Raw genomic sequence first — 13,581 nt, 5'->3', positions numbered from 1 at the left:
CGGCAGTGCTAGGTTAACGGTTGGACTTGATGATCTTAAAGGTCTTTTCCAACCTAAATGATTCTATGATTCTGTGAATCACGGGAACAGGCAGCTTCCATAGCCAACAGAAAACACGCTTTCAGCCCAAAATGTGTTAGGCAGACTAGTTGATGAATATGCAGGAGGAGGACAAAAGTGTCATACAAAGGATAGATGAAAGATACATGCCTGAGGAAAAGGGATTTCATATATGATTGCCCAGCCAAAGAAAGGGGTCAGGAGCAGCCAGAGTCGTAGAAATCTCACTTCTGGATTATACAAAAGCCATTTCGCTTCTTGGGCAGGCACACAAGTGCTTCTGGCTGCTCTGACGTAAGGACACGTCGGTGTGGATGGGGTGGGGCGGGGCGGGGGGGGGGGGGGGGGGAGGGGGCGGGGAGCTGAAGGCGGCCATGGTGCGGAGTGAGTGTCGCCGAAAGCCGCTTTCCTCCTCCCCCCGGCGTGCGGAGTGAGTGTCGCCGAAAGCCGCTTTCCTCCCCTCCCCCGGGCCCCTTCTCGTCTCCCCAGGACGTGTCCCACTCCCTGGCCACCATGTTCCCTCTCCACACACTTGTCCCCCTTCCCTGCCATCCCCATACTCCCCTGGCAGCCCCTCTCCCCTCCTGCCTCCCTTGCTCTCTTCACCCTGCTTGATTATCTGGTCTCTTTCCTCCCCTGTAATAACAACCCATTTTATTTCACCAAGCCCAGCACAGGGGTGCATTTGCCTCCCGAAACAGCCCCCGAGAGGCCCAGCAGCGGGGTTGTGCAGGCAGGAACCCCTCTGTATGTGGGGCAGCCCCCTGGAAGGGGAGGTTCTTGACGGGATGGCTTGTGTCTGGGCCTAGAGCTGTCAGCGCTGTCCTTTCCCTGCAGTTACAAATTTTCAACACCACATGATAATTTATTGTTTTTAGGCAGAAGTAGCCAATGCAGATGCTTTATCAGAGACATAAAAAAACCCTTAATGAGGTTAAAATACGCCATACTATTACTTATGAATCTATAATCTTTTAGCAGTAAAGCAGTATGACCTAAAAGACTGAGTGCTCATACATATCACTCAGGAAAAAAGCTACTGAGGAATTCCCTTCCTCTGTGATTTTCCCTGTAATCTGCTTTGATTGTATACCATCACTGGACTGCCAGTCCCTTGCTGGGCTAAAAAAGTGCTCTGGAAAGGAACTCCTTCTCTCTGCATGAAGCTGGCAGATGCCTGCTTTGATCAGGCACTGCCTGAAGGAGAATGGCTTCATCTCCTGAACAGCATGGCATGAATTTGAGTCTTAAAATAATGGTTGCATACTTAACTTTTCTGAAACGCAGGTTCTCCCACTGTTTCTTGATATACCTGCAACTGTCCACCTGCTTATTCTTTCAATTTCTTTAATGCTTTCCTTCGTATCTGCTCCTTTTTGAGTAAAACATGTAATTTTTGGAAGCCCAGCTGTAAGATCTTCAAGATCTGTTGTTATCTCCAGTTATCATCCAGTTATCTCAGTGGTCCATTCTCCTGTTACTGCACACAACATCAGATAATCTGGCTAATGAACTTCTCAGTGAGAAATAATGTTACAATGCGTTTTGTCAGTGTCCTGGGAAAGTTTTTATTTCAAATTTGTTGTTTTGTCTTGCAAGTTTGTTTCCATTGTTCCTCTTAAATGAACTAGTTAGCATACAAAATGTCAAATATTCACTCAGTTCCCTACATCAGGTCCCCAAAATAGGTCTCTAAAGCCTCACTGTAGATTCTGTTGGGAATGATTGTCTCTGCTTTGCAAACCATCTGGTAATGAAAGTGGATGTTTTTGCATAATCACTGCAACAATCACTTAAATTTTCTTTTCATCAGCAAAGGGAAATCTGACTGTAATAAAACTCTGTCCAGAATAGTTTGTATGACTTCTTTTTGTATAAAGGATATAAAACATAATGTCTCCAATGTGCTTGTATGCAGATCGTGGAATATTGTTGTTTTCTTGCTCAGAAATACCTGTTTGCACTGGAAATACTGGCACAGAAAGATCTGCCACCAAACACATTAGTAAGCAGGCCTTTTTTTTTTTTTTAATTTCCAGCAGATTTGCCAAGTAACTTATTAGAAATGCCAATGGGTTTCATATTTTCTGTGAAGACTAAAATATTTAGTCACAATTTTTGTCATTTTTTTCTGTTTTCTCTATTAATTTAATCAGGTTTAATCAATGGGCTGTTGAATGGAAGATGGTTGTTCAGATGCGGCAAACCCGCCCAACATGATTAAAAAGGAAAAAGACACTTACCTTTCCCAATATGCTTTATGTGCAGACAGGATCCCCTCTTACATCAATATCAGTATCACCATTACATAATTCTGTAAACCATGTCAGATGAAACGCTGTTGAACAGAAGGGAGATTTAACCCTGGTCATCTGTAAATAATATAATATATGCAAACCCAGTTTCACTGCTTTCCCAAAGGCTGTAGATAGAGGACCTGCACTGACACGTGCGAGTTTGGGCTGTGTTGGTACATAGTTTACCCAGCTTGCAGCAGACCAGTCCATGTGAAAGTGTGCAAGCCATTCCAGGACCACTGATAAAACTGGATGATTTCGCAAAACCTCACTGAGACAAAGAAGTGATGAAAGAATACTTTTACTTAATGCATGGTGGGAACAATTTGTTTTCACAGATCTCTAAACTTTTTACTTATTTTTCTTCAGAGTCTGTTTGAAAGGCTTGCTAGTCTTTTTTTGGCATTAACAATCATGAAAATACCTATGCTAATTTGATAAAACCCTAGGTTTTTAATCAGTACTTCACTGTAGTTCCCTGCTTGTCAAGGAGAGGAAAATGCTAGGGCTTTTTTGGTGCAGTGGGCTGGAAACAAAGTAATAACATCTAGCTCAAGAGTGAGCACTGGTTCTCATAGAATTTCTTTACCATCATTATACAGAGCCTTTTCACTGTTTGAAAGATTGCCTGGCATTAAATATTACTATGTGAAAACTCTAAACCCAGGTCTCCAGTGTCTTTTGGCCACTGAAACTCCTTTGCTAGCTGCTAATGAGTTGTTAGTGCTTAAGAAATACCCAGAATTAAATTTCATTCTAACATAAACATTTATAAGCATGAATTAGTTATGGCTTTGCCTCAAGCACTGAAAAAGTAAAAAATATCTGCCCACTTTCAGCTTTCATCCTGCTTATTTCTGTGCACACTGTGCTGGCAGAAGACTATGATGACACACTGTAGCTAGTTTACTTTTTGTGAACATCTGGCATCAGGAAATAAAAGAGCATAAAACACTCCATTGCTTGTCTACATGAATCAATCTGCAACCCGAGCTATGCTGAAAATAATGGATGCTGGATTAATTTCTGCAAGGGTTGTATAGCACTCTTATGGAAGACTCAGCAGTTTTCATATGGATTTTTCTAAATGTTACAGGTGACGTGTGTTTCACAAATGATGCTTACTGTGGCAGAGTGGGCTGAAGTTACTTGGCACTTGATATCTTTTCTAGCAGATTTTTTTTTTTTTGTTGGTGTTCCTACCGGATATGTATTTGGTATGGTGGAACAAAAGATTTTAATGATTTTATAAGTTGTTCATAAGTCAGATGGCAGAAAATGACTCAAGGGAGATATGACATCTAATGTTTCTTTCAGTCACTGAAGAACTTGTTAGAAGACGTGCAGAACATAACAACTGTGAAATTTTTTCACTGGAAGAAATCTCTTTACATCAGCATGAAATAGAAAAACTAGAGTATCTTGACAAATGGTGTCGAGATTTAAAAATTCTCTATCTTCAGAATAATCTAATTCCAAAAATTGGTAAGTGTTTTCTGGATATGTTTCTTTTTAAATGGGTTTACATGCATAATTTTGAAATCAGAAAAAAAATCTGTTGTGTTATACTTTAAGGGAATGTAGAGTGAGTAACTACAGGAAAGTTCTTTGTGGATCTGCTCCTAGAAGATTTCCTTTCCCTGTCTTTTTAGTAAATCTCTAAGAAGCTGTGAAATTCGCAAGAGAAATTTTAAATGAAAAAGATAGCACTGAGATAAAGGTCACTAGAATATGAGTGTGGACACCTTTTATTGATTAAAATGTCATAAATCAAGATATAACTTAAATATTCTGTCTTTGTGGCAGAGAGACAAACAGTTTAGCATATATCATGGACTGTAGTATCCTAGGACCAGCTCTCCTCATGCTCATTTTTAAATTCGGTTTTTATACAAATGGTATTTTTTGTTAACATTGAAATAATTTTCATTCGGATAAAATACTTGCTTTTGTGCATTAAAAAAACCTCTATACAGCAAAGTCTCAATGGTCTTCCTGCCCTACAGGAGAAGGTATAAGTTCATATGGTCCATGTTTTTTGGTACAGGTTCATATGTTTGCTAGGCTCTCTGCAGAATGTTATGACATCAGGCCTTGGGCTGGAAAAGCTTAGACTCTACAGATAGTGTGTAGATGAAGAATGGAAAGCCAGAAGTGCTCAGGAATTATATTAGCATATTTCTTTGAAGTTCCTTAAGAGGAAGAAAAAAAATCTAGTTTTAGGGTGAAATTCTGTGCTCAGGACTTGTAGGCAAAGGCTTTAAATCCTCTGGAGGTGCTCATCAGGAAACTTCTAGGGAGTATCTGTACTGATAACATTTGCATTTCTTTGAGCGGAGGAATCTTCTCCCAGAGAGAATAAGGTGTTTGAAACTGCTTTATGCTGCTCTGCCCCATCAAAAATGGGACTAAATTAAGTTGTTTTTCTCTCTGTTACTGTGTCCTTAATAAGGCACAAGACTTCATGTCGTTCTTTTGTCAACACTCATACCTCCTTTAGGTTAGTATGGTATATCACATTACTGTTCAGATTATTGCTTTTTGGACACAAGTTTTTTTCAGCAATCTCATTTCTGAGACATTCAATTTTTATTGAACTGTAGGAGTTGGAAAAGTATCCAACTTCCTACTTCATATACCCTTGTATAATGTAACAGCTTTCCGAGATAATGCCTTAGTAACAAATAAATAAATAAATAAAAAAGCACTGTGTAAGTAGCGACCAAAAGGGTTGCCAATAGGGGTTGTGTTACAAAGTACTGAATTTGAGAAGTTATTCTTCCCAGCGGATACCAACATGCCCATGCGGAGCACACAGCAGTTGCAAGCACACTTCAAAATATCATAGCCAAATGGTTTATATTGACTCTATTGGGATGTGTCTGTTCTCTTAAAGAAAACCTTTATGCAACCCTCAAGATCAGACTTGCCTACTAATCAGATAGCAAGTTGTAAGGCATCCACTGTATGGATGAGTCCTGGCTCTTTTTTTTTTTTTCTATAAATGGAAAAAAACCCACAAGACACCATTGGCTTCAACACTTGTCTCTCTCACATCTTCATGCGTACAGGCACTGCCGTTACAAAAGCCTGTAGGTTGCCAATAGGGGTTGTGTTACAAAGTACTGAATTTGAGAAGTTATTCTTCCCAGCGGATACCAACATGCCCATGCGGAGCACACAGCAGTTGCAAGCACACTTCAAAATATCATAGCCAAATGGTTTATATTGACTCTATTGGGATGTGTCTGTTCTCTTAAAGAAAACCTTTATGCAACCCTCAAGATCAGACTTGCCTACTAATCAGATAGCAAGTTGTAAGGCATCCACTGTATGGATGAGTCCTGGCTCTTTTTTTTTTTTCTATAAATGGAAAAAAACCCACAAGACATCATTGGCTTCAACACTTGTCTCTCTCACATCTTCATGTGTACAGGCACTGCCATTACAGAAAGCCTGTAAGAAAAATGAACAGCCATTCTAAGCTGCACAAGTCCTTGCTGAGAACTTAATTTCATCATCTGTTTGTGAATTATGAAGAAAACATCTCTCCAAGGTCTTAGTAAACTAAGTGGTAGGATTCACGTCACCAAGCTTTTAGACATCTACGTCTTAGGCAGTTACTGTAGCCTCCCTTTATAACCAGTGAGGAAGAAAAGGCATATTTTTGAGCATGATTTGATTCAGTGGTTCTAGATGGCCAATTTAAGATAACACAATTTGCACCTTGAAGAGCCTATTTCTCTTTATTGATTATAGAGGAGCCTAGACAACTGACTCAGCTGTAGACATGATCTGTGTTGGTTAGATGAAGCTCCCTCTGCTTGTATTTGTTTGTCTCAGCAGGAACAGTTTGTGCAGCAGTTAATCAGTGTGGCTTGTGAATTAGAGTTTGAGGTAAACTTTATGACTTCATTGGATAGGTTTTCTAGTCAGATCTTCGAAGGATCGGGTGACTGGGGAGAAATTGGTGAACCGTGACACAAGTTATACTATATATCTTGTCTCAGATTTATGTCTCTGACCTGTGGCATGCATCTCAAAGGGTATTTGCATTTTGCAGACGTTTTTGGGACTGACAAAGATCATTGCTACCCTATTCCCTCTTTACCCCCTTTGTGTATTCAAAGGAGGAAATGCTAGCCATTCTGACACAACCCCACACCTTGTGAACCTGCCAATTTCAATAGTTCATGGTGAAAATAATCCAGGTTAGATTCCAGATTAGGAGGGGGAGGGGCGTGTGGCTTTGTTTTGTTCATACTGAAGTCATATAAATCCTTACTTGCAAAATTTTTAAAAAGGGAGGAGAGGAAGTTTCTTGTATTAACCCTGTAGATAAAAGATCTTTAAAAAATAAATATATACTAAAGAAGCCAATCTTTTCTATATAAGTGAGTGTAAAACTCTAATTTTATAAAGCTTGCCTAAGTATGGCCTGATCCTTTCTGAGTTTCATGACAAATGGAATGTTTCAGCATGCTTTTTGGCCAGTCCTCTTGCATTATATATGTGTTTTATGGATTTGTGATAAAAAATGTGTTTATAACCTTCCTTGTTTCTTTTTACTTTTTTCATTTTAATTTTTGTTTTCAGACAACTTTTTTGGTTTTGTCTTTTTATTAATATTAAAATTTTAATGCCCAGTAACCTGATACATATTCTAATTTGTCCTTCCTATTTTTCTGCTTTATTGTTTCTTTGAAGTAAAGTGAGCGAGTAAAGTGATAATGCCCTGTCCAATGAAGAAAACGGAAATAACAGATCTATGTTTTGTTACAGAAAATGTGGGCAAACTAAAGAAGCTGGAATATTTAAATGTAGCTTTGAACAACATTGAAAGAATTGAAAATCTGGAAGGTCAGATTTTAAACAAATCATTTTGCCTTTTCATATTGAAACATGTAAGTTAAGTTGTGACTTAGTGTAAAAGAGGGTGGAAGCCATTAAGTATGTCCACCAGTAAAGGTACTTTGTTGATACTCAGAAAGAGCCTTTTTGTGTGCAGCATTTCAGAAATGTTCTTTGGAGCAAGTGCTTCCGACTGCTGCAATTTTGTCATTGAACTTTCTTAAATGTATTTTAACTCGCTTTTTGCATACTCTCTCACCAGTGTTGCCAGCTATGATAGCTCTATTCTTTAATACTTTACAAAGCGGGAATACAAATTTTTCATGAAATTGGTATTTCCCCACTGTAAAGATAAGATAATTTGTTATGCAGGATAGCTGGAGCAATGCAATTTTTTTTTTTTTTTTTAATGCTATGCAGGCTGTAAAAAGTCTCTCTTGTGTAACGTTTCAGCACTCATCTTCACTTTAGCAATCAAATGTCACACACAAGAAGGTTCTACTCTGTGCACAGGTTGCATTGGCAGTCTGGGGTATTTTTAAAGAGTTTTTCAGATGATTCTTTTCTCTGTCATTGCATGAAGTCCTGTCTGTTTTGCGTTTAATCCATGTTTAATCCTTTTTCCTGTCACTATAATTGAATGTGCAAAGATCTAGCATTTTCCAAGATCAAAATGTAAGTCTTAGAGTCACCCATAAACACATTCCATGTTACTTGAATAATTTCTGACTTGATTTCTTTCCCTTTCTTGATTCTGATTAGGCCAGTTGCTGAATCTTTAAAATGTCCACCTTGACAAGGGAACAATAAAAAAAAGCTGGGTTTTTTTGTTTGTTTTGTTTGTTTTGGGTTTTTTTGTGCTTTTTTTTAAGACTACAAGCTGATTCAAGAAGATGGCTTAAATCAAATTAAAAAAATAAGCAAATAGACTAAACACAAATTTGTAAAAGTTCAAGAAATAGGTAGTACATTACATATTTGGCAATTTGTTGAGCAGCTTGCATCTGTTTTCATGCCAGTAAATTTTAAGTTCCTCTATAAGGCTGCATTATTTATTACTGTGATTTGTCATTTACATAGGAGTCAGAACCTTTGGGAGTGAGCCTTGCAAAAATTTGGGTTATTTAAATCCCCTAATAAATCATTTTGAGTTGTTTATTTTCTTTCAGCTCCACTATGATAAAATACTTGCCAAATAGACATGCAAAGGAAGTGATTACAATGATGAGCACCGAAGTTGAGCTTGCTCTTAGCTGAACGTTTTTACTCCTAGAGTCAAGGTTATGATTCATAGACAGATTATGATAAAAGGATAGGCTGATAAATTTTGGATCCTTATTTCCCAGAGCGTTTTGTTAGCTAGTTTAGAGTTTCTGTTTATAATGAATTGTTCTGGTTAACATTTTCTCACCGATACTTGCAATTTAACCAGTGATAAAGTATTCACAATGATAGCTGTGAATAGAGTGGAGAGATTCAGTGATAGCTGAGTCCGTAGAGTGGAAAACCTCATCTTGACTTGGAGTGAAGTTTTAGAAAACCTTATCTTTACACTTGAATAATGTTAGCTAAGATTAACAGTACACAGAAATGAAACCCATAAATGATCCTGCTCTCCTGAAGCAATTAGACACTCTTTTAGCCATATGGTGAAGACTCAGTTGAGGAGGGGTACCAAGGCAATCAGACTGTTAAAACTGAAGTCCAGCCTATCCAGAAAAGAAACATTTAATAGTTCATCTAGTACACAAGCACTGACCACAAAGTTTTGACGGTGATAAAACCAATAATAAGTTTTGATATTTTGTATTTTATTGAGACTTTTTTTCTTGCTATGGATATTGTGACCTCATAAACTTAAGCTGTGAGTCACTCTTTTACTTGTGGCTTGGAAAAGATGTATCCTGATAGGATGAAATTAGTATACAGACAACAAATGCAGACAGTTTTATATCCAAGTGTGTGCACAGGTGTGTGTGTTTGTGTATGTGTGTATGTCATGTATACATTTATGTTATGGACAAATTGAATTAAGGTTTTTTCAAACAGGCTGTGAAGAACTGAAGAAACTTGACCTGACAGCAAATTTCATTGGTGAACTCTCCAGTATTGAAGCCCTAAAATATAATATACATCTGAAAGAACTGTTTCTAGTGGGTAACCCATGTACTGAATTTGAAGGTTATAGACAATTTGTGGTGGCAACTCTTCATCAATTAAAAGTAAGATTTTTAAAATTAAATTTATATCCAAATCAATAACCAGCATTGCTGTCTGAACATACTAATCCCAAACAAAATAAATGCCTGTGGTAGGAAAACTAGGAGCATTTTTCTTACTGTCCGCAGGAAATTAAATTCTATTCTGAAGAATAAGTGACTACAGTAAATAATGTGATAATAAATTGGTTCTGTTTCGACTAAACCACATGCATTTGTTAACTTTTCTGTCATTTTCATTGGATATCCTTAAACAAAGTTCTGAAAAAATAAATACACTGTACAGTTCATTATATATAGAATGCATTTTTAGATTATTTTCATGATTGCAGAAAGTTACCACGTTGTTGGTACCATACCAACAATATGTACCAAGCCAACAGTGTAAGGCAGTAGAAAGATAGAAATCGATGTAAAAATGCACTATATTGCATCGACTGTAAATAGATGCTTTGAGATTGAGGTTTTGTGCAATGATGTACTGATGTAATGATTTTCTCCCATGGAAACAGGCAGTCCCAGTCCTGAAATATGCTCCCACATGTATCCCTTGGAGAAACACAGATGCTTACTTAACTTATTAAGAGTAGATTCAGCTCACTTATTTGGCAATAAACTAACACATCAAAAGAAATAATTTTGTAATAGTTTCATGAGCTGAATCAAGGTTGGACGAATATTAGAAATGGCTGAAGGGACTCTCTCTACTACATAGTCTAATAAGACCAACTGAAATTCCTGGAAAATGCAAAAAGGAGCTCTCACACGTACAAAACCATTTTCAGGTCTGAATAGCAACTTATTGCTAGCTCTTTTTAATATACTATAACTTACATAGTGCTATGGAAGTTTGAAAGGCGTATTTTTAATTTTTTACAGAATGTAGTTATCAAAATTAACATACAGTTTAATGGATTTATTGGTTTGAATATGTTTAAAATTTCTCACATATCTATATTGACTTTTTTCCCTTTGGGAAGTGTTTGGATAGTAAAGAAATAGAACGTTCAGAGAGGATTCAAGCACTTCAAAACTATCCAGAAGTGAAACAGAAAATCAGAGAACAGGAACAAGCTTACCTTCTCAAAAGGGCCAGAGAAAAAGAAGAAGCTCAAAGAAGGATGCAAGAAAGAAAGGACAAGAAACAAAAACAAATGGAATCTAAGCTTGGTTTTGACAGGTAACAGTAAGCAACAACAGTTTGTGAGTAAACATCATTCTTCTCTTTCTTCATTAAGAATTTTGTTTTTCCTCATTAAATAGTTTATATAATTCCACTTAAATCTTTTGTTTTGTCTTTATTGTCGATTATAGCAGAATTATTTCTCCTTATGCATGTTATCTCTAATGAAAAATACAATTAATTACAAACATAATTAATTACCGACCTGCAGACAGTACAATAAAATTTTTGTCCCAAAACTCCAAGGTAAATTGTCTGGGTCCCAAAACAGTGTAATTGAGCACTTCTTTCAGGAGAACAGCTAGATATTGTTATTTAAGGTAATGCAGAGGTTGCAGAGAAAGCAGCTGTTCACCTATAATTTCTTTTGCTTTAGAGTTATTAGATATGAAGACTGAAATGGAATACTACAGATCTTTTGAGATGTGAAAGGCTATGGAATGTTGATTTCTATACTTCTTCCACCTAATATCATTGAGATTACCTAGATAGGAGAAGGATTTTTGTCTGGGGTCATCTTCCACTGCAGTTGCCATCCATCTTATTTTTAAACCAATAGAGACTAAGTTCCATGGAGCTGGCTATAGAACTTTGTCCTCATAGATCACAGCTGTATCATAAATTCAGTTTTCTTTCTATATTGATAGAGAATTTCTGAAGATTACAGAGGCTTAGGGCTGGGGGGAAAAATGATTCAGGTTCTAAGATGGCACTTGAGGAGATGCCTAAGTAAAATGTTGCTACCCTATAAATTTCTAATCTGCTGCTGCTTCCTGATATTGGGAATACTTAAACATCACACAACTGAAAGTTGTGAGGGTATCTGAAAATTCTGCTCCTGAAATTAAATCTGTTGAACTATCTGTCGGGGTTTTCAGAGGGTTAGGCATAACCATAGTATCACTTCTTAGTTAAGTAAATGAAAAACATTATGTCGAAATATGTTTTGATTGATGAAAGAAGCAGAGCAGAGAATGTTGTCCAAATCTGTAAGATACTGTTCTTGGTAGGAATTATACAGCTATTAGTATTGGGTTAAAAAAATATTATTGCAAGACTTGATTAGCAAGCGCTCTTCCTTCATTTCATTGGGATAATATTCCATGTGATCTTGTGTAGCTCAGACTCCCTACAGAACAAAGAAAACCATCAGGCAGAAGGAGACAGAGAAGAAGAAACGTGGAGAACAGTTGAAGATGATGAAGAAGACAGAAGATTTTGGGAGGAGCCTACACCATACACTCCAGAATCTAGATTAGAAACTCACAGATATATTGAAGAAAAACGGAGAGCTAAAGACAATATAAGGTATGTTTTTGTTTTAATATATTCTATGAATTGAGGAAGGGAAAGTTTTCAAAGGTACAGAGTAGAGGTAGGCGACTGCCTCACATTAAGTATTACGGAGAACTGGCAGCTTAAATCCCTGTTGCCTGTGAAAATATGCTTATATAATCTAAATAAAATATTCAGATTGTTCATTTTGTTTTGTTTCATTTTCTAAAATTTATTTATGATACCCTTTATCTTGTTTTTCCTCAGAGTTTTTAAATATAATTTCTCTTTTCAACTCCGTTTTATGGACTTTAGAAGTTTCACTTTTCTGTCAGCTAACATGTTTCATGTAGTTCAATGTTTAATATTCTCGCTAAAAGCATTTATCCAGAGTGCAGGTTGCATTATATAAATGCCCTACGGGCCATGCTACAAAATTTTTGCACAAGTGGCATTTCAGGTACGTTTTCCATGTGACTTAGAATTTTTTTCACATACTTTATCAAAGGTGTTAGTCCTGAGTAATAAGATTCTTCATGTTATCTATGCTATTTGGCATGGTGTATCTGAAGATGTCTGGTCCCTGAAAAGCCTTTAAAACTTTCTAAAGTTGCCACTGGTTTTGCTGACCATGGAAAATTAATGCAGATACTAGCAAAAAAAGTTATTTTATTGCTGCTGGCTTATCAGTTCCACAAACATTGTAAGCAATGTCCTTTTTTTTTTTCTTTTTTTTTTTTCCTTTTGCTTATATAACAGCATTTGTGCCAGAGATTTTTCTAGCTGTTCTTTTTAAGGGCATGCTTTTAAAAAGATTTATCAAGCCTAAGTATTGAAAAAGTCAGTCCTAGGGAACTCTCCAAGAAATCTGGAAATCTGCATAACTTGTTGCTATTATTAATTCAAGGTCTAGCACTTTCCCAGAAGAACTACTGTGAAACCCAGATTCTAGCTAGTTAGAATTTTGCTGTGTTTGGGGATGCCTTGCTCTAGTCAAAAGCAAATGTGTTCCAAGTACTTCCCTCTAAATATTCAAGTAAAGTCTAAATAGCATTATAATAAAAATAGAATAATTCCTTTCTGGATTTTTTTAAATTTCCAAAGCATTTAAAGGAGTTAAAAATCCTTTCATGGTTCATTTTGGTTTGGTGGTGAGATTTTTGTTAGGTAGCATGAGAAGGGTGAGAAAGAAAAGTGTGCCTGACAACTTCCAATCATCCTTGCTGGTGGACAGGAGCTGAAATGTAACTTTAGTATAAGTTACTCAGTATAAAAGGATGTTTATTTTAGTACAAAATTGACATGAACTCAATCAGACCAATGCTAAATTTGAACTTATCTATGACATGTTAGCACACGTTAAATTTGCCAGCTGAGGTATAGTTGGACAGTTGATAATAAACTGAGCACCTTTGGCTATTGCCAAATGAGTAAATACTTGCAGTTTCATTCAAAGAAAATTCAGGCAAGTGTAAAATCAGTTGCAGCTGAAAGGTGCACAGGCTCTCCTTTGCCTGTTCATTGCCAGAACAAGGCCTTTCAGCTCATCTCAGCACAAAGAGAAACAAGTTATCTTAAACTCTAATGATTATGACATGACTGAATTTGCCTTAAAATGGCTCACATGAGCAGACAGATTTAATCTAGAAACATTATTAACAGCTAAGAGGTGGTAGGATGTAATTTCCTGAAGCAG

The 13,581-nt window shown here is 36.9% G+C and overlaps 1 protein-coding gene across 1 annotated transcript in view; it reads left to right on the top strand.

Moving 5' to 3' along the window:
* Positions 1-413: 413 nt before the first annotated feature.
* Positions 414-13,581, top strand: part of LRRC6 (leucine rich repeat containing 6) — a 37,060-nt gene continuing 23,892 nt past the window's right edge. Inside the window, exons 1-6 of the mRNA XM_009273973.1 lie at positions 414-444; positions 3,675-3,842; positions 7,140-7,217; positions 9,258-9,430; positions 10,408-10,607; positions 11,730-11,918. Coding sequence (XP_009272248.1) covers positions 435-444; positions 3,675-3,842; positions 7,140-7,217; positions 9,258-9,430; positions 10,408-10,607; positions 11,730-11,918 — 818 coding nt within the window. The 5' untranslated portion in view covers positions 414-434. The remainder of the gene's footprint in view (positions 445-3,674; positions 3,843-7,139; positions 7,218-9,257; positions 9,431-10,407; positions 10,608-11,729; positions 11,919-13,581) is intronic.

Source organism: Aptenodytes forsteri, unplaced genomic scaffold (genome assembly GCF_000699145.1).
Source record: "Aptenodytes forsteri isolate BGI_AS27 unplaced genomic scaffold, ASM69914v1 Scaffold223, whole genome shotgun sequence".
NCBI lineage: Eukaryota > Metazoa > Chordata > Aves > Sphenisciformes > Spheniscidae > Aptenodytes > Aptenodytes forsteri.
The sequence above is the reverse complement of the archived record's forward strand: the minus strand, read 5'-3'. Positions and strand labels throughout refer to the sequence as shown.